This window comes from Monodelphis domestica, chromosome 1, assembly GCF_027887165.1.
Source record: "Monodelphis domestica isolate mMonDom1 chromosome 1, mMonDom1.pri, whole genome shotgun sequence".
Lineage (NCBI taxonomy): Eukaryota > Metazoa > Chordata > Mammalia > Didelphimorphia > Didelphidae > Monodelphis > Monodelphis domestica.
Genome location: NC_077227.1, coordinates 443,753,721 through 443,781,655, shown reverse-complemented (window position 1 = coordinate 443,781,655; position 27,935 = coordinate 443,753,721). Strand labels below are relative to the sequence as shown.

At 35.6% G+C, this 27,935-nt stretch overlaps 2 protein-coding genes across 2 annotated transcripts in view; one reads left to right on the top strand and one right to left on the bottom strand.

The window, feature by feature from the left end:
• The window catches only part of LONP2 (lon peptidase 2, peroxisomal), a 136,353-nt gene that overhangs the window by 104,894 nt on the left and 3,524 nt on the right, over positions 1-27,935 (bottom strand). The window contains exons 2-3 of the mRNA XM_056812263.1: positions 21,774-22,008; positions 498-629 (exon numbers count right to left, since the gene is read on the bottom strand). Coding sequence (XP_056668241.1) covers positions 498-629; positions 21,774-22,008 — 367 coding nt within the window. The remainder of the gene's footprint in view (positions 1-497; positions 630-21,773; positions 22,009-27,935) is intronic.
• The window catches only part of LOC100016458 (ATP-binding cassette sub-family C member 11), a 92,344-nt gene continuing 87,992 nt past the window's right edge, over positions 23,584-27,935 (top strand). Inside the window, exon 1 of the mRNA XM_056812262.1 lies at positions 23,584-23,770. The gene's annotated coding sequence lies outside the window, so the exon portion shown is untranslated. The remainder of the gene's footprint in view (positions 23,771-27,935) is intronic.

Sequence of the window (27,935 nt, the reverse complement as noted above, 5' to 3'; positions counted from 1 at the left end):
GATATTAAAAATATTTATATATATAGCACCTCAAAGTATTCAAAGTGTTTTACCCACATTATAATAGCCTTACAATAACCATATAAGAAAGATACTATAGATATCTCTAATTTACAGAAGAGGAAACTGAAACTCAGAGAGAGAAATAACTCGCCCTTTGCCAGACAGTTTATGAGATAAGAGGATTTGAACTCAGATATTTCTGACTCCAAGCCCAGTCCTCAATCTGCAATGCTATACTACCTTATACCATTTCTCTAAAGCATTTTAGAATAATCAAGTACTGGGCAAAATGATGAAGTATTTTTTAGCTATGAAATATGTAAAATGGTACATTTTTTAAAAGTTACTCAACAAAGATTTCTGGGAAGCATTTCAATCACTAATTCCAGTTACTGTCCAGTCATTTCTAAGAGGAAGGCTATTTAGCCAAAGCATGACCTTGATTCAAATTAAAAATAAGAAGGACCTTGCAATTTATAAAAAAGGCACAATACCTGGAGCTTCTCTTTGTTGCTCGTGCGGATAATTGAAGTGAGGATGTCCGGTAATGCTTCCCTTGGCAGACTGTCTAAAAGACGTCTCAGTTTAGCAACAGCAGGAACAGACATATCTAACATTTCAACCAGCTAAAAAGAGAGGAAAAAAAATATTTTTTGAGTGTTATCTTATGGGGAGTCATCATACCCCCACTGTCTGACAAAGTTGCAATCTGGGGAATGGAGACTGCAAAGCAGCCCCCAGAAAATAAGGCACCCAGGAACCCCCTCTATATTACTTCTCTCTTTAACTTCCCTTACTAATGGAATTGTTATGATTATTGTTCTCTCCCCAATACAGGAGAAATATTGAGAGCAAATACTTATAGGGTTAACATATATAAGTCCCACTTTAACTCCCTTAGAATAGTACCCCAAAAAGATTACATTCACAGAATTAAAACCCAAAGATCACTACCCATTACTCCTCCTTTCTTTCTCTTAGCAGAGGTATATACAGAGGCCCCACACCCATTGCAGACCAAGCATCACAGATACATCAATCATTTCTCTGAAACACAAGTTACAGACACACTTCACTGGTTCGTTATGTTTACCATACCAGGCAACTTTGCCTGGTGCTTGAATCAAACACAAGAAAAATGCAACTTGGAAATTGAGGAAAATTCCAATTCAGGTCTGTTTTAAGTTACCCTCTAACCCCATACTTAGCTATGAAATGTTTTGTTACCCATCTCCTAAATAATTGTGATTGATTGTGAAAGCTGATCAAAAGCAACAATGATTCTCCTAGTTGATCATCCCATAGGTCAGGGGGAACTAACCTCCAGATCACCCTGTTTATGTCATTCATCTATTTCTGTTATAGCAATAATGTTTTGTTGACTATCTCCTTAGGCTTTGCGTCTGTTGTTATGTTCTATGGAAACATGCATGTTGATAAATGATTGTGTGTCAGAAAAGTATGTCCTCACTGAACCTATAAAATAAATGCAAACCCTGTGCATGGCAGAACATTGTGTGATGCCTAAACACAGGATTGAGCATACAGTGTCTCTCACCACTTATTCAACTGACTGCCACACCTAGACAGAGGACCCTGAACCTTGAGTGACCTCAGGCTTGGCTCTAAGTTATCTGGCATCCTTTCTGAGTGACAATAAAACCCACATTTCTAAAGTTAGGTTAAACATCTGGTAATTGGGGAGTCTCCTATTTTTAAAGAAAGATTACTGACCATATAGAAGAAAACAACATCTTTTAGACAAATCTAAGTGACAAAAGAATGTCTTTTAAAATTTGAATCTGAATGAAAAACAGAAAGGAGTTTTGTATTTCCTTCTTGCTTTTATGAATAGCTCCTTGAAAATTCTATCTTTGATTAATACTTATTGATCAGGAGTTCTTAACCTGTGGCACCTGAACTTTTTTTTTTAACTACCTTGATAACTCTTTTTCAGCACTATTAGTTTCCTCTGTAATTCTATGTATTTTACTTTCTGCAACTAAAAACATTCTTCTGAGAAGACGTCCACAGGCTTCACCAGATGGCTCAAGGGATTTGGACAGTGGAGAGCATCTGAAAAGCAGACTCTGAGGGTGATGTGTATCTTTGCCACTATTTTCTCAGGAGCTGTGTCTGTTGGGTGCTAATGGATTCAATAGTACCCTTGTTTCAATCAATGTGTATAGATACACACATCAGCTAGATAGAGCTCTCCAATCTTCCCACTCCCAAAATATGGAGTCAAAGAGCATTTCTGTCTTGCAGGGAAAAAGCCTCTCCTTCTACTCTTAACAAAGTGAAAGTATGTCATTAGCACCAAGATTTATTATAATAATAATGATGATGAAAGCATTTTCTATAGTGTTTATATAGGTTTACAAAGGATTTTAACTCATTTGATGCTCATAATAACTTTTTCCCTGAAGTATTTCTACTTATTGATTTGTTTGGTATAGTAAAGTTTTACTGTGTGTGTGCGTGTACTGAACATTGAGATCTTATTCCAAAAAAGCGTGCATCATAGTACATGGAGAAGAGTTACATAAGCAGTGTAAAAGCAACTCACTTTGCCCCATTAATGTCAATCCAGAGATTAACTAAACCAAAGCCTGTATTTAAGAAAAACCTGATAAATTTTTCTTTATGAAATAAAAATCTGCAAGACTAGTTCATAATATCTTTGTAAAGTTGATGCTCTATTATCATTTTTTTAGATGAGGTCTCTGAGATGATGAGGTTTGAGGACTTGCTCAGGTCACACAATTAGTGTCTGAAGTAGGATCCAAACTCAGATCTTTCTGACTCCAAGTTCTGCACCACTTAGCTGCCCTGGATTTATAACCCTCTCTTTCTTCTGCCCTTAAGAGTTTTGGACTGAAAGGAACAAAGACCCCAACCCTGAAGTAGGCTCAAATCAACAGTAAACCATGATAATTCAGTAATAGCTATATGTTTACACAGGAATGAAAATCCCTGAGAATTAAATACGTTTAAAATGATAAATATTCCCAAAAGAAATATGAAGGCTATAAAAGGAAGCTTCATTAACTCAAACAATATTTATTAGATACCTGTTATTTGCAAAATACATAGCAAGCTCTTAATAAGTATGTGTAGCTGGATGAGATAAAGATCATTTGGCACAACCCTATTGTTTTACAATAGGGAAACCTAGGTCCAGAAAGGCTAAATAATTTGCTTAGTCATATAGAAGCAGATATATGCACATTCAATGAAATACACTGTAGTTTTCTATTCAATACTATGAATTATTCTTTTTGAACCATCTTTTTAAAAAGCAAGTTACTTAAGTCAAATTTATAAGAATCCAAGTCATTCCACAATTGATAAATGGTCAAGAAATGTTTTCAGATGAAGAAACCAAAGCTATCAATAAAACTATATGAAAAAATGTTCTCAGTCCCTCTTGGTTAGAGAAATGAAAATTAAAACAACTCTGAGGTACTACTACCTCATACCTATCAGATTGGCCAATATGATAGTAAAGGAAAATGATAAATGTTGGAAGGGATGTGGCAAAATTGGGACACTAATGCATTGCTGGTGGAGTTATGAACTGACCCACTGATCCAACCATTCTGGAGGGCACTGTGGAATTATGCCCAAACGGCTATAAAAGAATGCAACATTTTGATCTAATAATGCCACTACTAGGTCTGTATCCCAAAGAGATTTTTAAAAAATGGGAAAGGACCTGTTTGTACAAAAATATTTATAGCTGCAGTTTTTGTGGTGGCAAAGAACTGGATACTAAAGGAATGTCCCTAAATTGGGGAATGGTTGAAAAAGGTGTAGTATATGATGGTGATAGAATACTATTGTGGTACTAGGAATGAAGGACAGGATGATTTCAGAAAGAGCTGGAAAGACCTAAGTGAACTGATGCAGAGTGAAATAAGCAGAAGCAGGAAAACATTTTAGATAGTCACTGAAATATTGTGGAACGACCAAATGTGACAGACTTTGCTACTAACAGCAATACAATGATCCAGGATAATTATGAAGGACTTATGAAAAAGAATGTGATCTACCTTCTAAAGAAAGAACTGTTGGAGTAGAAATACAGATAAAAACATATGATTTATCATTCATTTATTTGAGCATATGTTTTGGTTTTTTTTTAAGATTGTTTACTTACAAAAATGAGTAATATGGAAATATATTTTGTGTGGTAATACATGTATAATCCAGACTGAATTTCTTGTCAGCTTTAGGGAGGTGGGGGGGGGGGGGGAGAAGGGAGGGAGCCAATACTGATCATATAACTTTGGAAAACTTTTGTACAAAGGTATTTTTAGCAGCTCTTTTTTGTAGTGGCAAAGAATTGGAAACTGAAGGGTTGTCCATAAAGTTGGAAATGACTGAACAAGTTGTGGTATATGGATGTAACAGAATACCACTGCACCATGAGAAATCTGAACAGGACGATCTCAGAGAAACATAGAAAGACTACTTTGAATTGATGCAAAGTAAAGTGAGCGAAACCATGAGAACTATGTATACAGTTACAGAAATATTGTATGATGATCAAGTGAGGACTAAACTATAATAAGCAATACAGCTGATAGTCACAAGGGACTCATGATAAAAAAAAATGCTATCTAAATAAGAAACTGTTGGAGCCTGATTGCAGATAAAAGCATGCCATCTTTCACTTTATTTCCTTTATGGTTTTTTTATTTTATGTATGATGTGTCTTCTGTCATAACATAGGGAATATGGAAATATATATTGCAAGAAAGCAATGGTATAACCTATTTACTATTTACCTTCTTGGGGAGGGGGGGAAGAGAGAGAATCTGAATTATAAATGTCAGAAAATAACTGTCAAAAATTGTTTCTACATGTAATAAAAAAAAAATTTAAGTTTTTAAAAAAAGCAAGTTAACATGGTCTGGGTTTTTTTTTTTTTTTTGGTATATTCACCCTACATAATTTTGAAATCACTTAAATACTACAAATACTTATTTGCTTTGATCCATGTTCCACAGTTATATACAGACTCTTTAATGGATCTTAAAATTATTACTCAGTCCTGATAAGTGAAACACATTTTCTTTTGCCAGAGGTATTTATATAGTCATAACTTTCTCCTTGAATAGGGATTACCAATTTTAGGACCTTTCAAATATGACTAAGTCCAAATTCCTGTCTTAACTAAGAAGTTGAGTTTTCCTGTAGTAAAATATTAAAAATTTAATACAGCCTTTCTAAGCAAGCTAGGCTATAATATCATCAAATGAAAAGGCATATGATGGGTGTTAAGTACTTTGCCCTTATAATACCATATAGAGATTATTGTGCTCAGTGCTGGGAGCTTGCTACATTTTAGAAAGAACTTTGATTAACAGGAGGGTATTCAAAAGAAGGTGAATAGAATAAGATGGGGCCCAAACATCAGGTTATATGAGCATTAGCTGAAGGAAATGTCAAATGCTTAGCTTGGAGAAGAATGACATGACAACTATATGTGAAAAGCTGAGGAGGAGTAGGATGATAGAGTTATTCTATATGGCCTTAGTGAAAAAAACTTAGAAAAGTAGAAATTAGAAAAATTTAGATTCTATGTAAAGAGGTTTGTTTTTTTACTTAAAAAGATTTATTAGTACCTTTTTAAAAAATACTTGACATTTCCCAATATTCTCCCTTTTCCAACTAAACAACATCTTGTAACAAAAACAAGACAAAAGTGGCTTAGTGGATAGAGTACCAGGCCTAAAGTCAGGAGGGCCTGGGTTCAAATCTTCAGTAGGGGGTGGGGATGAAAGGGAGGCACACATTAAGGGTGGGAATATGAAACTGTTCTTCCCTTCTTTGAAATTTTGTTGTTGTAAAGAATAGCTTTCTCTTGGGGAGATGGGAATGATGCATTAAGAAATGAAGGTGAAATAAAAACAAAGATATCAATAAAATTAAACTAAAAAGTTCTATCCAATAATAGAATAGGCTGTTTTAGGAGATGACATAGAAGCCTTTGATGGGAGTGGATGGGCACTTAATGAAGATTCTGGAGAGGAAATTCCTATTAAGGTGAACTTCAAAGTACCTTCTAATTCAAATTCTGTTTTTCTGGGAATTAGACAGAATTTCAAAAATTCATCTACTCTATTTCCAACCTAAGAATTAGTTCTATTCCATTTAGCACATAGGAGAGCAATTTTTTGCACGATCCTTTAACATTTACTAGCATAAGTCTGTGCTGGGGACTGTACAGTAATAAAGATACAATCCCTAGAATGAAGGAGCTCTTGTACCAAGATAAAATGATAACTATACAACTACTATTCATTTTTTCTGGTTATTAAAAAAGTGGTAAATCTTATGTACTCTATGTGGGAAATGACACAAAATCTTTGTGGGTAAGAATCATCAAACCAATCTATTTAATGTGAACAGGACTCTTGAAGGTGATGAGGTTTGAGAAATATTAATAAGAAAATCATTTGGTGAACCTGGGGAGAGTATATTGCAGTGTAAATTAGCAGGGATGAAATAAAATAAGTTTTTATGTATACAATGAGCCTCAGAAAATTTTACATCTTTAAAAATCTCAATATGGAATGTCTTCCTTTTGCCTCAGTCACTAGTTTTACATGATTTGGCACTGAGTTCCCAAGATTTTAACACATGTTCTCTAATACTTAATCATGAAACCACATTTATTATTCTGGATCTATGTATATGTTTGAGGTGCAGTTCACTTTTTCAAGTCTAGCCTGGATTATAACCCATAGATTTTAATGAGGTTTAAACTGGGCAAGTTCCCAGAACACTGAAGCATTTTTATCTCCATCTCTTGGGTAAGGTCTTAACCTTTTATGATATGAAGCAAGGTGCAAGGTTATGTTGCAAAATTCCATCTCCATACAAATATTTTTGTAATTCCAGAACAATTCTGCTTTTCAGGTAGCAATACATGTATCAGAATTCATCCTTCCTTCAATAGGGAAAAATGTACAAGTCAAATGACAATTTTTAAAAATCTGAAAAAGGTTTATTGGGTAGATATTTTACAGTCTGATGCAAATGCCTAGATTTTGGTAGGCTCAACCTGCATTACTTCTGAAAAGTCTTGGCATAATCTTGAATTCAAAAAGTTTCATCAGTTCTAATGATCTTTTTTTCCAAACTTCAGGACTATATTATGTGCTGTTTTACCTGTGATAAGCATTTTTAATTGAAAGCCAGTATTTTTTTTTTCTGATCTCCAACTTCGAGAAGCACACACTGTACTATGGAGGAATGAGGAACAACTTTTCCAGTAACCAATGCTCTGAAGATCTTGCTTGTTTTCTGAGGATCAATTAAGTTGTTTTGCAGCAACAATTTGGCACTTCCTGACTTTTTTTTTGTTTTCAATCACATTTTCTTTGTGCTTCAGTATAAATCATCTTGCCAACAAATCGGTGAAAAAAATTTTATAACAAAAATTCTTTGACAAAGGTCTAATTTCCCAAATATATAAGGAACCAAGTCAAATATATAAGAAATCAAGCCATCTCCCTATTGACAAATGGTTAAAGGATATGAATAGGCATTTTCAGATGAGAAATCAAAACTATCAATAATCACATGAAAAAGTATTCTAAATCCCTCCTAATTAGAGAAATGCAAATCAAAACAACTCTGAGGTATCACCTCACATCTAGCAGATTGGCCTATATAACAGTAGGAAAAAAAATGTTGGAGGGGACCTGGCAAAATTGGAACACTAATACATTGCTGGTGTAATTGTGAATTGATCCAACCATTCTGGGAAGGCAATTTGGAATTATGCCTAAAAGAATGCTTACCCTTTGAATCAGCAGTCACTACTAGGTTTGTACCCCAAAGAAATAATTTAAAAAAATGTTTGTATAAAAATATTCATAGCTGCATTTTTTGTGGAGGCAAAAAATTAGAAAATGAGGAGGTGTGGTATATGATGGTAATGGAATACTACTATGCAATAAGGGATGATAAAATTGCTTAATTTCCATTCGAGCTAGAACGCCCTCCACAAACTGATGTGGAGTGAAATGAGCAGAACCAAAAGAACATTGTACACAGAAATGGAAATATTGTGGGACAATCATATGTAACTGACTTCACTACTGACAGTAATGCAATGATTCAGGATAATCCCGAGGGATTTACGAGAAAGAATCCTATATCCACATTGAGAGAAAGAATGTGGGAGTAGAAACACAGAAGTAAAACATTGATTTTTCATTTGTTTATATGGGTATTAATATGGGTTTTGGTTTTTAAAAGATGATTACAAAAATTAATAATATGGAAATATGTATTGAGTGATAATACACATATAACCCAGTGGAACTGCTTGTCAGCTCTGGGAGGGAAGGGAAAGAACATGAATTATGTAACCATGGAAAAATACTTAAATTTAAAAGTTTTAAAAAAATCATCTTGCTACAGTGTAGTCTTGAATCATCCTTGAAACATTTGACTTCTCCACACAGCCACCACAAGTACCTCTAACAGTCAAGAAGTATACTGTTTAAGAGCTATAAAAAGTTACATATTTCCATGGAGTGATACTCTTAAAAAAGCACAGAATTAAAAGCACAACACAAGAATGACAAAACATATGCAAAAACAAAAAATCCAGCACTCAATGGACAGACAACTATTAATGGTCAAGAAATTAATTTAAACAGGTTTTATTTAGTCAAAGGTCAGACTTCTGATTGAACCTCTGGTTAGTAGAAGCACACAAACTCTCAGAAAATGGAAATCATTTCAAAATTACTGCTTGTCCCAAATAGTGAGACAGTATAGAATAATAATATAGATATAATATAATAATAAATAAGACAGAATAGTAATAGCTAGCTCGAATAATATAACTAGTATATAGCACATTAAGATCTGTTAACCCAAAGGGCTATAAAACAATGCATACCCTTTGATCTCTGTATCCCAAAGAGATAATTAAAAAAGGACCTACTTGTTAAAAATATCTATAGCTGCTCTTTTTGTGTTGGCAAAGAATTAGAAATTGAGGAGATGTCCATCAAATGGGGAATGGCTGAACAAATTGTGGTACATGTTTGTGATGGAATACTACTGTGAAAGGATAAGCAAGATGATTTCAGAAAAAGCTAGAAAGATCTGCAGGAATTTATGCAGAGTGAAATAAGTAGAACTGGGAGAACATTGTACACAGAAACGGCAATATTGGATGATGATAATCTGTGATAACTTGGCTATTCTCAGCCATGTAATGATCTAGGATAATCCTGAAAGACTTATAAAGGGGAATGCTACCCATCTTCAGAGAAAGAACTGTTGGAATTGTCTTTTACACCAGTGTATCTTTGGTTTTATTTGGGGATTTTGGTTATGTATAAGTGCACTCTCAACAATGATCAATACAGAGATGTGTTTTGCATGTCAATAAAAAAGTGAAAAAAAAAAGATTTATTAAGCATTTTACATATGTTACCTCATTTAATGCTCACAGCAACTTTGTGAAATAGTTGCTATTGTTATCCCTGTTTTACAGATGAAGAAATTGAGGCTGAAAGGATTAAGTGATTTGTCCAGGGTCACACAGTGTAAGTATCTGAAATAGGATCTGAACCCAGGACTTTCTCCCTCCAAGTCTAACACTATGCCACTTAGCAGCCTATGGATGAAGACATGATTAGGATTGATACACACACCACAGGTACTTAAGAAATACTGCTGAAATGAATGAGAGAAAGGAAGGTTCAAAAGAAAGATCAAGGGAAATTAGGAAAAAAGCTAACAAAACTGGAGCAGGCTTTGAGTCTTTGAGTACCCCTCCTTAATGTAAACTTGCTCTGATTTTTATCTTGTGGGAGTTTACATGCTTTGTAGCAAAACTGTATTGGACAGTTCTTTAAATTGGCTGAAAGGAACCTTATCTTGCATTAACAAAAATAACAACTTTCCCTACCCATTCCAAAGATGCACCTTTTCTGTGGATAGGACAGAGATGTAACTAATAATAAAGTACCACAAGTCTTTTTTAAGATTCACAATTTCCAGGGCAATCAAAACTTCAAAGACAAAATTCTCTTATCTGGTGTTTTTGGGGAATATGATGATTTTGATTCACTAGGAATATGAGCATTGAAGTTCATCCTAAAATGTTAACAAACGTGAAATCATGGTTTGGATATCAGCTCACTTCTACTTTTATATCACAGAAGCCATACTTGATAACTCTGCATAAATTTAGTCCTTAATATAGCAAAGAAAGAGTTATTCAATTTTATTTTAGGTATGTCTGTACTTCATGCCCAATCTTTCTAACCTGTCCATCACAAAAGGGAGAGGCAATATCTGTTCACAATTCCAACTAAGGAACATCAGGGTCACCTTTTAATCATTCCTACTCTATTCTCTGAACATTAGACAACTTGCAAAAAACAAACCTAAGAATTTTCAGAGAATAGCTATTATATTTGTCCTTTCTTCCTTTATTTTCATTGCTTTTAATTGATGTCCTTGTTATTGCATGTATTAGCATAATGCTGTTAAATATTTTTCAAAGAAGTTTCAGGTATATTAACTTATTTATGAGTTCACAATGTAGAGAAATTACCTCATAGGGATCCTTATCTCTTGTACCACTTTATCATGGATTATCCATTCTGCTGTCACCAAAATCATCTTCATTGCCTGCTCTTCTGACTGTGCCAACACTGATTATATAACTCTACGATGGCATCTCATTCCCTCAAGGTTCATGAGAAACACAGAGACTTAAAAAAGACTTAAAAGTCAATTGGTGAAATCCTCTCATTTTATATAGAAGCTAAAACCCAAAGACGTGAAGCGACTTGTCCTTGGTAACACAGAACAGAGCCAGGATTCAAAACTAAGATCTCTGACTTCAAATCTAAGTTCATTTTATTGCACCATCCTTCGTTGTCCAAGAAACTAAACTCTTACTTCAAAGTTTCCAACAACAGTATCTTAGACTAGTGTCTACCCAACTTTTCTTCTCATTCTTAGTCTAGTTTATTTCTTTTGGTTATTTCAAGTATAATTGCCCAGAGCAAATGGTTTTCCAAAAGAAGTCCAAGAAGCCATTTATGTAATTATTTACATTAATGATTGAATTCCTGGAATCCTACTTCTTCCATGAAGCCTTCTCCTCACTAATAATTGTGTTTCCCTTACCCTTGGAACTTCTAATGATACAATGTATAAAAGGTACCTATGTCCCTCCCCACCCCCATGTTATAGTCACTCATCCTCTCCCTGGTCCAAGGACTATATGATTTTACAGTGCATTTAGATGGCAGGGGTAAGACCTTCTCTAGTGGTCCTCAATCCCAAAGGGCAGGGGCAGAGAAGCAAATGGATGATAGAGATGACTCAGGGTTGAAGACTGGCAAGATGTACATGGTGGGTAGGACAAGTGGACAAGAAATTCCAGGATTAGAGTAATTTAGGGTAGCAGAGAGTTGAACTGGTGAAATTTAATGTCAAGAATAAAGAAAATAAAGTGAGCTTAAGGCAGTGGTGATAGATTAGTACAGCAGAAAAAGAATGAAGAAATAGAAGAGGCAGAGGAAAAATGAAACAAGAGGAGATTATGATCAGAAAGAGGAAATCCAGTATTTAAGGTAATATAGTTATAGAAGACAGTTTCACTATGTGGTAGGGAGTAACTTATAAGAAATCTGGAAAGACAAGAGAAGGCCAGGTCAAGAATAGTTTTAAAAGCCAAAAAAGAGGATTTCAGATATGATCCTGAAAGTGATAGGGAGCACCCCTAGAGTTTATTAAGTGGTAAGAAGACATAGTTAGACATACTTTAGGAAGATCAATTTGACAATTGAGTAAGACAATGGATTAGAGTGGAGAGGGATCTATTGTAATAGTCCAGATGGGAGGTGATGAAGGTCTATGCAAGGTGGTAGCAGTGTTAGAGAAGTATGGTATAAAGGAAGAAATGACAAATTTTTTTTCTTGAGTGAGCTTTTCTACTTTCTTTTCTATCTGGCCAATTCTACTTTTTAAAGAGTTCTTTTCCTCAGTGAATTTTTGTACCTCTTTTCACATATAGCCAACTCTACCTTTTAATAAATTCATCTTCCAGTACATTTTTGTATAACTTTTCCCATTTGGCTAATTCTGCCTTTTAAGGAGTTCTCTTCATTGGATGTCTGTACCTTTTACCAACTGGCCTATTCTATTTTTTTAAGGTATTAATTTCTTCAGTATTTTTTGTGCCTCCTTTACCAAGCTGTTGACATCTTTTTCATGATTTTCCTGTATCACTCTCATTTCTTTTTCCCTAATTTTTCTTTTACTTCTCTCATTTGATTTTAAAATACTTTTTGAGCTCCTCTATTAATTATTTTTGAGCTTGATAGCAATTCATATATATGTATATGTATATGTGTATATATATATATACATATAAATTTGGAGACTTTGTATACAACAGTTTTAACTGTCATCTTCTGAATTTGTGTTTTGGTCTTCCATGACACCAAAATAACTTTCTATGTTGAGTTTCTTTTTTTTTGTCATTTTCTCATTTCCCAGCTTTTTTCTTTTCATTTAATTAAAAAAAAAAACTATTAAAGTTAGACTCTGTAACTGTGGTGAGGAGAGGAGAGCATTGCTCCAAGCTTCAGGTTCTTTGTGCAGTTGCTTTTATAGCTAGCTCTGGGGATTTATCTGCTTTCAGTTCTTTATGATGTAAAGAGTGGTGTGTTTAAATCTCTCTTGGCCTGTGCTTTGGTTTGTAACAACATACTTTCTTTTCCTCCCTGGAACTGTGAACAGGGTCCCCTGCTCCTCTGTGGTTGCAAGCACTGCTATATGCTAATTAATGCTCTTCCTCACCATCAGATCTTATCTGATTGCTACCTAGATCTGTGTATGGTCAATGCAACAAGAGTCTTGCACTCAGAGCCAACAAAGGGATGCCTGCAATCACTTTCTGACCTTCCCCCCTCCCCCTTACCATGTGTGGCTAAGAACTCAGGGAAGCTCTTATTGCTGATTTAGTAGCCCCCAAGGCTTGTTATTGAGGTGGGGCTTTCCTTGGCATGCTGTTTAGTGCTGTTTTCACCCTAGGGCAACAGATCCTTTGGGTCAGCCTTCTAAGTTGTTTGGAGCTGAAAAATTATTTCATTCCATATTTTTGTGGATTATACTATTCCAAAAATCATTTTGAGGGGTTATATCATAGTTTTTTAGAGGGTAATTTGGTAGCAATGATGTGGGTCTGTGAACCTTCTCCACCATCTTGGTTTTGCCCAGAAATGACAAATTTTAATGATTGAATATAGATAAAGAATGAATAAAGAACTTAAAACTGTGATTGGCAAATTGTGCACAGAAACTCATTTAAAATGGTCCGAAATTCTACCTCTGGCCGTATTTTATCTCAGAAGCTGACCCAGAGGTGATTTACACATTTCACCATTTGAGATGCTATTTGAACATCCACCTATTCAGGCATAATCATTTATCCTTGCCTATACATCATTGTTAAGAGGGGATACAACCATTGCCACAAACATCAGACAATTACAAACAAAATTGTGAGAACTCCAAGACTCTGGAGCTGCTGTTCAGGCAGGTCCCATAGACTTCTCACTTCATTATTTAAACCCAGGTGATAGCATGGACATAAAGAATTTCAAACATATTGGGTTGACTGAACCTGCTTATTGCCAGACCATCCGAAGTCCTATTGATTACACCAACAGCCATTAAAATTGGGGAGAGGGACTTAGATTCATTGTAGCCGTGTAAAACAAGTACCTTCTGTTGATAATGAATAACTGACTATATTGATTGTATTTGACTACTGATTGTGATAAGACTTCCTTATTGCTGGATCTGTACTATTTTGTTGTACTATATTTGGTTGATCCTTATACTTGAACAAATTGCCCTTACAGGACAACACATATTCTACCTCAAAAAAAAAAAGAAAAAGAAAAAAGAAAAAAAATCTGTATTAGTGACCTATATTGACCTGATGTACCTTTTGTAACATTTTGTGTATTTCCTTGAATGTATTATTGCTTTATCTACCTCATTTGCATTCACACTGAGATCATGTCAAATTAGAGAGGAAATGAATCTTATTTTTTCAGAAAGTAACCTCTATACTTTACCTCTATGATTGTGAAATATATACATTTTTAACATTCTTGTTTTTCTTCCTACATGTGCCAAACAGTATTTGTTTTTCTCTCTCATTTTATGTATTTAAAGCATGTCACCTGTATTGAGATTTTCTTTTAACTATTTTTGATTTTTGCAATAGAATAAGCTAAGATGTCCATTTACCTAGCATATAAATGCATACCCCAAAGTTTTAGACTACAGAAACCTGTCATTTATTGATAAATATTATGGGACTGTGATTAATGTTTGTGTCTGATTCTAGGAAATGGGATCAAAAAGGAGCATAGACTTCATCTACACAATGCCATAGAAGCACAGACTTAACCTGAATAGTGCCAAAAAAGAGTACATAGGCCAAAAAAGAAACCAATCTAGGTGGGACTGATGAACTTCTACGCCAATACAAAAGGACTTGAACCTAGTGTGACACTGGAGGTTGCAACGCTTGACATATGTTAAGACACAGAACTCCTTGTATCACATTCCTTGTGAAATACTTTCTATCAAAGTACCTAACAATTGGCTGTTCTGGCTCCCCTATCCCATAGAAATAACTAAAGATCAGACCAGGGAATGACACTTCCCTTTTACACAAAAATCTAGTCCTTTTTTCTCTCTTAGAGTATGGCAACTTCCCATAGTCCTGGCTTATAATGGAAAAGTGCAATATTACTGCATTTTTGTCCTACAGATTTGTGGGACAGAAATTTACTTTAATTGGAATACAAGAGCCTGTTATGAATTTATTCTTGTTTCACTCAGAAATTTTATATACCTAGACTTTGATATTTTGACTCTGATTTTGTTGTTTTTTTTTTTAAATTTCTCCCAAAGTTTAATTTTTTCTTCTGTTTATTCTTCTTTTTATGTTTTTGGTTTTTCTTTTGATAATTGACTTATACATACCATAACTCAACCATGTATTATGAGTTGATCTGGGTATTGGTCAAAACCCTCCTGGGGAGGGGGGGGTTGTATATATTTTTATAAAATACACAGTTTAAAATTTTGTTTGAGAAAAAATTCAGGAAAAGAAGTTTGCTAACTCCTTGAATTCAGAGAATGAACTGTTTGGAGAAGGATGCCTGCAGAAACCTACACTGCGTCAAGAAGATCCAGAATGAACCTTGCAATGCAGTTGGTTGAACTGAAGAGGGTTGAATATTTATTTTTAATGTACACTCTTATGCCAAAGGGGACTACCTTCAATTGGCTTTTTGTCAGTGCGCCTAGCAAACATTGGTTTTGCTTTCTCTCTCTTCTGTTTCCCTCTTATCTCTAACTATTATAGTTTCCTCTTAGAAAGTGCAATATTGTATATACCTATAGTTAGAAAATTTTTAGGGGTACAAGATGATTATGTCAACTGATCAATTGAGGAGATTAGTATCCCAAAATATCATAGGGGAGAATTGTGAAGATGGGATTAACTCTCTCCCCTGCCCATTTTTAGATTTAATCACCAAAAGTATACATACCCCACTTAATCCTTACGTAGCGGAGGTCCGTGACCCACATGTGCAATAGTGGGTGACAAATCAGAACCCACTGACTGCCCCCCTGGGCAGTTCTAAGCAAAGTTTTAGCTGTAATTGTAAACATAGAAGTGGAGGAAGGCACAGGAAGTGACACAAAAGAAGCATCTTTAAAAAGGAGTTACAATTTCCTGTGGACAGTTCTTTGTTCTATGGAGTTCTGAGTTTGAGTTGGAGGCTGGTGAAGAATTTGATTATTGGACCTAAGACCTTGGACTTGGTGTGACAGTTCTTAAAACTCTCCCTTTGAACTACCACATGGGTGATTGAAAAAGGCTGACTCCTTTCCTAGATTTTCTGAAGGGACTAGACTCTGGAGAGGCCTCCCCTCTTGACAGAGGCTTTGTGACCGAAGCTCTTGCTTTTATTCATCCCCAGGCCCTTGGCTCAAGGCTGAAGCCCCTCCATCTGAGGACTAATTAGCCCTGCCTAGGTTGAGCCAGGGGCTGGAGAAAAATACTTGGTGTGTTGATTCCTCTCTCTGATTTTCTTACTTTCACTCTTTCTATATGAATAAATTGTTAAAAAATCATTTGGAATTGATTAAATTCCTGGTGACCATACTCTTAAATAATCAAAACAACCTTTTATATTAATCCCTTACATTGTGGCCTTTACAAGGTGAAATAAGAATGAAGAGTCAAGGATGACATCTAGGTGACTAGACTATGCTACAATAATAGAGTCCCAAAAGAGAGAAGCATTTTGGGGAGGAGATAATAAAGCTCAGTTATGGACATGTTAAGATGCCTATGGGACATCTAGCTCAAGATGTCCAATGGGCAGTTGCAAATTTAAGACAAGAGGTGAGAAGAGAGGTTTGAGCTAGAAAAATGAATCTAAGGAATGTGTCACACTTGTATTTGGTTGAGGAGGTATTAACATATACATTAAAAAGTCCTAATTATGAGGACAGGAATAGAGGTGGTAAGGGAGAATGTTAAGCCAGGTATAAAACTCCTTGAGAAAGGAGGCAATGACAGCAATAAGCATCTGAATGAGATAATATTGAGACCTGAAGTGAACTTCAAAAGGAGCAAAGCATGCACTGACAGCATCAGAGAGAGGGTCTGAAACAGCAGTGGGAGCAGTAGTAGGCAGAATCTTTCTTCTCCAGGCCATGTGTCTCTGAGGTTGTAACTGCAACCTCAACTGTAGAGGGTGTTGAGGAATATAATGTGTTCTTGGGAGTCAGGTTTCCATGAGGACCACAAAATCAAAGGAATGAAAAATGGAGTTTTAGAATGAGGGGTAGTAAAATTGTGTTGCTCACAAGGTACACACTTATAATATAATTAAAATCAAGTTATTCTCTGAAAAACATGGAGTGTTTAAAATTTTCATTTGTATTTTCCTTGATTAGTTAGAACACAAATGTAATTGTCACTAAAGTCAAATCAGATTTAATTCTAGCCCATTAAATAGTTTTTTCCCCTTTTGTGTTCTTTAAAAATTGTGATGGTAAATCTTGGGCAAATATTCTGCAAATGGATGTGATTAGTCTAAAATACAAGAGCTCTATCATTTTTGTAAGGGAAAAATACAGTATTAGTTTTCTTTTGTTTTTAGCAAGTTAGGAATTCAAAAGCACCTTGCTATGACAATAATAGTTTTTTGGGAAACTGTTGGAATTAGACAAGGTTATTACAGTTTTTCTATCCTTCCTCTTACATTTCCAATAGTTTGATAGCATTAGGGAAACTTTTTAAAACCTGCAACTATTCAAATAAACATACATTAATAATTCTCTAAAGCTGTTAAGCAGCTGTCAATACAGCTTAAAAAAAGTTAACTGGTTTTGGTGATAAGGTCTTTTGACCTTTTGAAAGAGCAGTTCTATAAAGATGGTCAATTGTTCATTAAAACCTTAGCTAGATGCTCTTTTGAAGTTCAACTCTACCCTTATTGACTGTCTTTCTATGTCCTCCTACAACTGTTCCAAATTGCCCAGAGTAGAGTGCTAGGTTTGGAGTTAGTAAAAGTCCACTAGACGATCCTGTCTCTAACACTTAGTAGTTGTTTGACCATAGGCAAGTCACTGAAGCTATCTCAACCTCAGTTTTTTCATCTGTAAAATAAGGATAAATAATAACTAGACAATACACCAGAGTTTTACTCAGTGGTTCAAATGAGTTAATATACTTTTGGAAAGGGCCCCGCTGATGTTAAAGTGTTCAGAGAATACCATGTCCTTCCTTCTCCCTTCCTGACCCAAACCATAGCTCTACACTCTAGAATCACAGCTCAGAGCAAAGCTTCCTCCTTTACTAAGACTGAAGTCATCCAAAGCATATGCATTTGACATCCTTCATTGATTTCCTCAAATTTCTCAGTATCACTATTTTCTACTTTCTCTTCCATCTGGTCACAGAATAAGAAACTCCACTACTCTTTATCAAACTTTTTCTATGGGTGCTGTTCCTTCCTACCCCTCCAGGATCTGACGCCTGAAACTAGTCATCCATTCTTTGTCACATGTATATATGCTATCTTTCCCTATTCTCTAGTTCTTTCCCTCCACCCCTTTTAAAAAATTATTTAAAAATTATATTTAATTTTTTCCAGATTAAATGCATATAATTTATTATTATTCATTTTCTGGTATTTTGGCATCCATGTTCTCTCTGTCCCTCTCACTCTATACCCTTCCCTAAGAAAGTTGGTAATATGATATACGTTGTACATATTATCACATAATACATATTTCCGTGTTTGACATGTTGTGAAAGATGACATTGCTTAAGCTAGAGAAAAAGTCATGGAGGAAATAAAGTAAAGAATCACATATGATTTCAATTTGCATTCAAACTTCATCTATCCCTTCTATAATATCCTTTTTTTGTCATGAGTTTTTTGGAGTTGTCTTGGATCCTTGTCTTGTTAATAATAGTTAAAGTCATTCACAGTTGATCATCATACATCATTACTGTTATATGTCTTTTCTTGGTTCTGCACACTTCACTTTGTATCATATAAATCTTCCCAGATTTTTTTGTGATCATCTTGGTTGCTCTTACAGCACAATAAGATTCTATTATAAGTAGATACCACAACTTGTTCAACTATTCCCCAACTGATGAGCATCCTTTCAGTTTCCAGTTCTTTGACACCACAAGAAGAGCTGTTATAAATAGCTTTGTACAGGTAGATTCCTTTTCCCTATATTTAATCTTTGTGGGATACAGACCTTGTAGTGGTATTGCTGCATTAAAGGGTATGAAAAGTTTCATGGCCCTTTTGGCATGGTTCAAGAATGGTTGTATCAGTTTACAGTTCCACTAGCAGTATATGACTGTTCCTATTTTTCCCCATCTCCAACATTTATCATTTTCCTTTTTTGTCACATTAGCCAGTCTGATGGATGTGACGTGGTACCTCAAAGTTGTTTTAATTTGATTTCTCTAATCAACAGTGATTTTAAGCATTTTTTTCATATGACATAAAGATAGATTTAATTTGCTCCTCACTTGAGAATTGCCTGTTCATATCTTTTGACCACTTGTTGCCTGGGAAATGGTTTGTGTTCTATAGATTAGGTTCAGTTTTCAATATATTCAAGAAATAAAACCTTAATCAGAGAGACTTACTACTTTGTATTCTTATGTAATTCTTTCTTATCTGTCTTCACTAGTTCATCCCATATGCCTTGATTCAGGCTCTAATTCCCTAAATCATAAGCTAATAGATAAAAATTCTCCCAAACAAAGTCCTTTCCTTGCTAGCTTCTATCTCTATTCCTCTTTTAGGAGATAAGCTGTCTCTAGCAGTGGGCTCTCTGCTTCCTTGAGGCCCACATTTTTTACTTCTTACCTTTAGGTTTCTGCTGAATCTTGCTCCTATCTCCCCTCCCCTATTAAAATCTCTCTTAAAAGGTCAAAAGTCTCATCAGTTAACTTTTTTAAAGCCTTAATCTTTCTGGGCAACTTCAGACAATGACTACTACCTCTTCCTACATACTCTCTTTCCCCTCTGCTTCAGAAACACCACACTTGAGGGCAGCTGGGTGGCTCAATGGATTGAGCCTCCTAGAGACAGGAGGTCTTAAGTTCAAATCTGGCCTCAGACACTTCCCAGCTCTGTGACCCTGGACAAGTCACTTAACCCCCATTGCCTAGTCTTTACCACTTCTTCCAAGGCAGAAGGTGAGGGTTTAAAAGAAAAAAGAAAAAAAAAACACCACACTCTACATAAGATTTCTTGCTCCCTTAACTGTTAAACATATCTTCCCCAACAGGCTGGCAATCTCTTCTTTGGCAATTTCATTTATTTTTAAACTTCAACTATATGGCTCTCTCTAATTCCCTCTCTAGTACTGAGCTGCTGAATTCCCCTTATCCTTTAAAGCCCAACTCAAACACCACCTTCTGCATAAGTATTCCCTCACCTCCCTATTTAATAATGGCTTCCATTAGAAGGTACCAGATAGCCTTTGAGTTTGCAACTTTCTCAGCCACATAAAATGTAAATACTGAATATCATACTTGTTTATCTTATTATTTTGCTAGGTTGTGATACAGTGAATAGAGGATACAACTGGAAGAAGGCTCATTTTCCTGAGTTCAAATCTGGCCTCAGATACTTACTAGTTGTGCTATCATGGGCAAGTTACTTAAACCTATTTGCCTTGGTTTCCTCATCTGTAAAGTGAGCTGGAGAAGAAATGGCCACCAGTATCTTTGCCAAGAAAATCCCAAATGGGTCACAAAGAGTTGGACATGGCAAGGATCACTTGAACAACAATATAAACACTTCAACAACAAAGACCATCTATCTCTTCCCTAGGATAGTGCTATGGCAATACTCATTAAATGAATAGAATTTAGGAGATAAAGCCCAAACCTCTGGAGATTCACATGCAACAATGACAGCACATTGTATTTCTCAAAAGACTCTTTAAGAACCACACAATTTTCAAATGATACTAAAATATTTCTCAAAAGAGAAATGAGATACATGTATTATAAAAAGTTGTTGTGGTAGCTAGGTGTCTCAATGAAGAGCCAGGCCTTGAGATGGGAGGTCCTGGGTTCAAAACTGGCCCCAGATACTTCCTAGCTATATGACCCTGGGCAAGTCACTTAACCCCATTGCCTATCCCTTACCACTCTAATACCTTGGAACCAATACCTAGCATTGATTCTAAGATGGAAGGTAAAAGTTTAAAAGAAGAGTTGTTGACAGATGCATTTTGAAAGCCATAAATTTTAGCATCTGCTATTTCAAGTGTTTACCGAAAACTAGACAGCAAAATTAGCTAACCAAAGTAAGATTCCTGAACTGTTTAAACTAAAATACTTATGAATGTATGAACATTGGGCTATTATGTTTTACTTTCCAACCTTTCCAATTAATTAAGATTTAATCATATTTTGAAAGGAATTGCATTTATTTCAGTTCTCTCCATTATGATACAGAAAACTTTCACCACTGATAATCTCCCCTTCCTATCACTAGATAAAATTTTCACCTTATGCCTCAAATTTGAATTTAGCATATGCAAAGAGACTAAGTGTGTTGGCCAAACACTTTCTAGTCACTAGAGTTTATTTATGGATCTTTTATTTTTTCCAAATTAATCTTTTAAGGGTAGAATTATGAGGACTGCAAGATACTGATATAGGGGAAGTTGAAGAAATCCATCTGAGAGAAGTTCTTTTTTTAAAAATAATGAATCTGATAAACATTAATAGGCATGAACACTTCAGTCCACATTAAGCATAGTTAAAAAACAAAATCTAGCACAGTAATGACAAAAATGTTCAACCTGTCTATTCTTTCTGAATTCCTGTGTATTTTTAAAGTGTTTCACTGATGCCATATAGGGATTTATAAACTTATATGATGTCATAAAGAGGGAAAAACAGGTCACCAGTAAAGGGTATTTTATGTACCCTATTGGCTAGAAGAGAAATGATCTGAGTCACCATTACCACTCAAAAAAGTCAATTTAATTCGTGCTTTCCTGAAATATCATCAAATGGGCATAAAAGCCATCTCTGATTAAGGAAACAGTTGCCGGCAGTTGCCTGGGAAGGTAGAAGGAAAAGACAATGCAAAATTGTTAAAACAACTTACTTGCACTGCATATTTGTAGAATTGTTCAGAGAGTTCTCCAAGCTCCTCTCGAGCATTAGAAGAGCTTGGAAATTCCTCGAGTCGGTCTAACTGTTCAACTTCTGCAACAGGATATGGTTTCTCCTTTACTACTTGAACAATCTGGAAGCGGCAGAGCCCTGTGATAAGCAAGGTATAGTGGGGCTTGGGCCAGTTACTACCCACCACCTGAACAGCCAGTGCAGCCGTCCCAATCCTGAAAAACATTTTGAAAGTCAGTGTTAAAAGCACACAACAGGAAAGCCAAAATTTCACTTCTAAAATAAAGTACCTTTTCCTCACAAGGCTATCAAAAACTTAGGAGTGCTAAGTCAGAGGGACATCAAAAAATGTACCTAGATTTAACTTTGTATCTGGATGTCCTTTGTGGTAAAAAAAAAAAGCCATACAGAGTTGTTATATACTACTTTGCCACTTGAACAGCATTAGAAAATAGCCAATGACCTGTACGTAGATACTCTTGTATAAAGATGAAAAGCCTCTCTGCACTGGACTATGCTACCTCTTTAAAAGAGAATGAAAAGGTAGGTGACTTCATGGACAGGACTTCATGGACAGTGTGCCAAGCTTGGAGATATGAAGTCCTGAGTTCAAATCTAACCTCAGACATTTCCTAGCTATGTGACCCTGGGCAAGTCACTTAACCCCCACTGATTATCCCTTACAGCATTTCTGCCTTGAAACCAATCCTTAGTATCCACTCTAAGGCAAAGGCTTTAAAAAGGAATGAAAGCAAAATAGTAAGTCATCTACAAATGCAGAAATGAGAAACATTCAAGTATAAGGGGAAAAAAAAACCCAAGAGATTTGTAAAAAGTAATTTAAACATTTTTAAAAGCTCAAAAAGAATGATATTAAAAAATCTGTGAGAAAACTGACTGATAATCTAGGCTATAAATCCTGTTAGGTAACCTTTTAAGATAAGAAGCTGCATAACAATTTCTGACATACAAAGGTAAGGGCAGTTTCTTATGCTAAATAAATGACATAACTTCTTACTCCATAAAAAGCCAACTAATTATTCACAAAATATAAGCTATTCACATTCTGGATTATCTAAAGTAGGCTTTCACCCCAGGATAGCTTCCCCTTATCATTCAGCACATTTTGGAGCTTCATCCCTTATTACTAGTGATGCTAATTTGCATAAAAGGATGAAAACTGATTCCAGTATCAGCTTCTACCAAACACAATTAGGAAGATAAACTTAGGGGGGAGAATGAAATCAAATAATCTATTCCAACAAACCAAAGAAATGATTTGGAGATTATTTGTTTTGAGTCATTTGTGTCAGATGTTTCTTCAAGACAGATAATTAAGTGTTTAATGCTGACAGAGTCAACTTAGAAATGCCAGGAAAATTCTCAGTTTAATCAAGTTGACAAAAGGTCAAAAGAATGGAATCTAAGACTAGGAAATATCCTTAGAAATTATGTCTAGTCCCTTTATTCTAAAGTGAGGAAACTGAAGACCAGTAAGGGGAAGTGATTTGAACATCATCACACAGTTAATTAGTCTATTGTTTTCTTCTATATCATTCAGATGAACTGAAGCCAATGTTTGTTCCAGATTTTTCTCACTAGTGTTTGCACAATTTTCCTTGTGCATATTGCACCATATAACAGGAAATGGTCATAGCTAAGGAACCGGATCCTTGGCCCAAGGGGTTTACAAACTGTAACGTAAGGTGTATATACAGAGGGTAAAACAAATTCAGATATACAGATTCTTCTGTTAAGATACTTCATAAAAAGGTAAATTTGAGGGATGTATATTTTTCTGCCTTTGCCAACACAGAAAATGAGGACAAGACCAAGAGATTAACTTACAACACCCTTCTTCCTAATGAGGTTTTAAAGGTTTAAATTATTCTTTTTTTAGTCAAACAAGAAAACTAATTAGAAGACATACTGCTTCACATAATTTTCTCCAAGACTGGAAGATCACAGATTACTTTGGTAAGTGACATTTTTGGGAGGGAAGCTCCAAGTAAAAATAGATTAGGTCAATTCTTATTTCAAGCAACTCCAACTTTATATTGCCACATTAATCTATGCTTTTTAATATGTAAAAAAGTGACTAAAATGAAGCCTCTATGCATTTAAAGATTTTTTCATTCAATCTGATATATGAAGGATCTGCATTAAAGTCCTCTACCTGTATTTTATCATAGTACAGAGCTCAAGTGTTGTAAAAGCCTATATCAGTAGAACAAACATTCTATAAGATCCAACAAACCAGAAAGGTTTCAACAGATGGTGGATAGTATGTCAGTGAGCTGGGATTAAGTGTAAAGGAGATAATGACCAAAAGGCTAGCCACCTTTTTTTGGTTGCTAAATAAAGATACTCATAAAAAAATCTACTAAGATGTAGAACTGCAACCTGCTAAGGAAAGATCTCCACAATGATGAAACTAGAAATCTTTCAGAGTAAACAAGTATAATATATAAAATGTTCTACAATAAGTATGCTACACCGTGCATTAATGTGTTCTTTGAGATGTCTGACTGCAATGTATCATGTGACTGGGTTTTTAAACAAACACATCAGAATCCATTCAGTCTTTTTTTTTTTAATTCTTATCTTCAATCTTAGAATCAATACTATTATTGGTTCCAAGGCAAAAGAGTGGTAAAGACTAGGCAATGGGGGTTAAGTGATTTGCCCAGGGTCACACAGCTAGGCAATATCTGAGGTCAAATTTGAACCCAGGACCTCCCATCTCTGGACCTGGCTCTCAATCTACTGAGTTACCCAGCTGCCCCCCAGAATCCATCCAGGCTTAGTGAATATCTCTCCTTGAAAGGAGGGTTAACAGGAAGGTTATGTTATTTTGGAAAACTGTATTACACTTATTTCAACAATACTGCCATCTCAAAATGCATATGAAACTCTTCCATGGGAACTGTTTTCTACACATTCTTTCAAAAATTCTCAGACATCTCAAGTTTTGAAGGTGAAAATGACCAAGATTCACTTAGAATCAAGTCTGGTGAATTCAAGCAAGACCACTCCATTTTTGGCAAAAAATAAAAAAATTTTTAAAGAAATGTATCTAAAAAAAAATAGCATTGATATCCTTGTGCCTTGTGTAAACTAGCTCTAAAGGTAACTTAAATGAGAAATTTCAAGAGTGTTGTGCAAATGCTATCCTTGCTAGAGTAAGTATAAAATCTCCTAAGGAGACTGCTTTGAAGAATGATACTTGTCAGTTCTGACAATTGTTCTAAATGTCCTCTCATAAATATGTAGCTTTTTACAGAAAGTGTAATTTTAAAAAATCACTCATGAGGGTGATTTTAATTCTTGTGGTCCCCCAACCTGCCAAATATAAACGTCTATCCATAAGGGCTTAACAAACATTTGTTCAATGAAGATGATCAAGAACAGAAACTTCTCAGATTACAGAGCCCCTTTTACTCAAAGATTCTAACATTCTCAGACCCAAAATTTCTACATTTAAATTGCACGTTTGGGGTGGGAGGAGGAAGTAGTGGTGTCGAAGAGGTGAATATGAACTATCAATTACTCAAAAAAAAAATACAAGACTGGACATCTGTGGATGGAGATGCTCTAAGACCTAATAGAATGTGTCAGAGATGGTAATTTGTAGTCAATGTTCATTCACCTTAAAAGTATTCCACAACAGGAACCAGCTTTGTGACATTGAGGGAACCAGAAAAAAATGTTAATCATTTGTATTTATGAGATAATTTGTCAAGCATATCCCACTGGGTCAGTCTATGTTACTCCCATCTCTAGATTTGGCTCTCTATCCATTGAGCTACCCACCTGTTCCTGTATGTAGTCTTTTGAAAAAAATTTAAAAATTAAAAAGATGATTTATACGTATAGGAAAATAGAGATTCCTCCATTAAATGAATTTCACTATAGTTAAGAATCAAACTCTAATGAAGTTTTTCCAGACCTTCATGTGGCAAAAAAAGTGACCCTAAACATGTTGAAGGCTATGGTGACCAAATTCAAGTACTAGTAGATTCCATCAAGCTGAGGTGGTTTAAAATAATAGACCAATACACTTTTTTGCTAACGAACCAGCCTACTTAATTTTGGCAGTGTTCATAAATCATCAGGTGACCACGGGGGTCTATGGAGAGTCAATCAATCAGCAAGCATTTATTAAGTACCTACTATGTTCCAGGCATAGTGCTAAGCACAAACAAAAGCAAACAATAGTCCTGGCTCTCAAAGAGTTTCCCATTCGAATGCAAGAGACAACAGGCAAGCAAATGACCAACAAAATTTATATACATACACACACATATATATATACAGAAGGAATCGTAGATACTCAACAGAGGGAAGGCATTGACATGATATAACTGGGGATTGAGAAAAGATTCTGATAAAGGTATTTTAGCTGAGAACTGAAGTGAGGGAGCCAAGAGATGGAAATGAGGAGGGAAAATTGTAGGCATACAGGGATAGCCAGTGAAAACACAGAGTCAGTAGATGGAGTGTCTGTGCAGAGATCAGCAAATAAGCTGGTGTCACTGGATTGCAGAGTACGTGGCATAGAGTAAGGTATGAGAAAACTAGAAGGATAAGAGAGGATCAGGTTATAAAGGACTCCGAATTATTGAGGAATTTTTATTCTTGATCCTAGAGATGATAGGGGCCGTTCTGGTCACTTTAGGAAGATCAATTTGACAGATGGAGAAGAATGTGCAAAGACTTGAGGCAGGGAGCCCAAATGGCAGGCTACTGAAGACAGCTAATGGGGTGTTACGAGATATATGGTATAGGATACCAGCATGGTGGCACAGTCAGAGGAGAGAAGGGGACATATGCAAAAGATACTATGAAGGTAGAAATGACAGAAGCTGGCACTGATTGGACATGGGGGACAAGAATGACACTGAGGATATGAGCCTGGTGACTGGCACGATGGTATGGTATGCCACAGGAATAGTAAAGTTAGGAAGATGGGAGGGCTTAAGGGGCTAAGGGGTACAAGTTCGGTTTTGGACATGTTGAGTTTAAGATGTTTATGGCACAGTCAGTTCAAAATGTCTAATAGGCAGCCGGAAATGTGACACTGGAGGTAAGAGAAATTAGGGCTGGATAAGTAGATCTGAGAAATATTAGAATAGAGATAACTGAATCCATGAGAGCTCATAAGATGACCAAGTAAATATGGGAATCTAATAATCTACCTACATTAGCATATTGAGTGCCCTACACTGACAAAATCATGAAGTACTGAGGAGGTAAGTAAAAAGAATAAAATAATTACTTTTTTGGCCATTATAGAATACATTTTCTTACACTCCTTAACCATATGCGTGGCATTCTGGAAGGTACCTTTAGTATGTCTATAGAATAAATGGGGGAAAGAGGCTAAAATCATTCTAAGAGAAGATAGGAATTGATATTTTGTATACAAAGAACTTGCACTTATTAAATTTAGGAATGCCAAGAATCTGGATGACCTAATATGTTGTTTAACAGATGCAAAATTTTCAAAGGTCTAGACAGCCTGGATTTTCTATGGATTGAAATTAAAATTAAAACAATAAAGATTAAAGTTAAAAGCACTTATGTTAAAAAAGTCATGCATGTAAACGGAACATTAGGTAACTGGCTCAACCACAGTTGGGGGTAGGGAGAATCAGGAAGGGAGAAGAAAGATTTCTGCTGAATCCAAGCTGAGAACACTTTGGGAGGAAATGTTCAGATATAAACTGAATGACTACTTTCTATATGGAGGACTTTAGATTAGATGAACTCTAAGGTCCCTTGAAAATTTAATGTTCTATAATATGATTCTAACCCAAAAGGTAAAGTTGAGTAGCAGGATTGGAGGACCACAAAAGAATACTGTAGAACTGAATATTTTCCATTTTCACTACTAAGAAAATAGTAAGTCATGCAGGTGCCACAAAAAGAACAACTTCGTTAGGCAGGCAGGTGCAAGATGTCCCGTGTGCCAAGATGGCCAGTCCTGCAACTGCAGAGATGTTCTGGTGCCTTTCTCAGAAGTTTATGTACTTCTGGCACTATGCCCGAATTACGCATGCAGAGGGGGCCATGCTGTTTACAGCAGCATAGATAGTAGCTCAGGTAAGGCAGTAACATCTATTTCTGCTGTGCTCAGTGT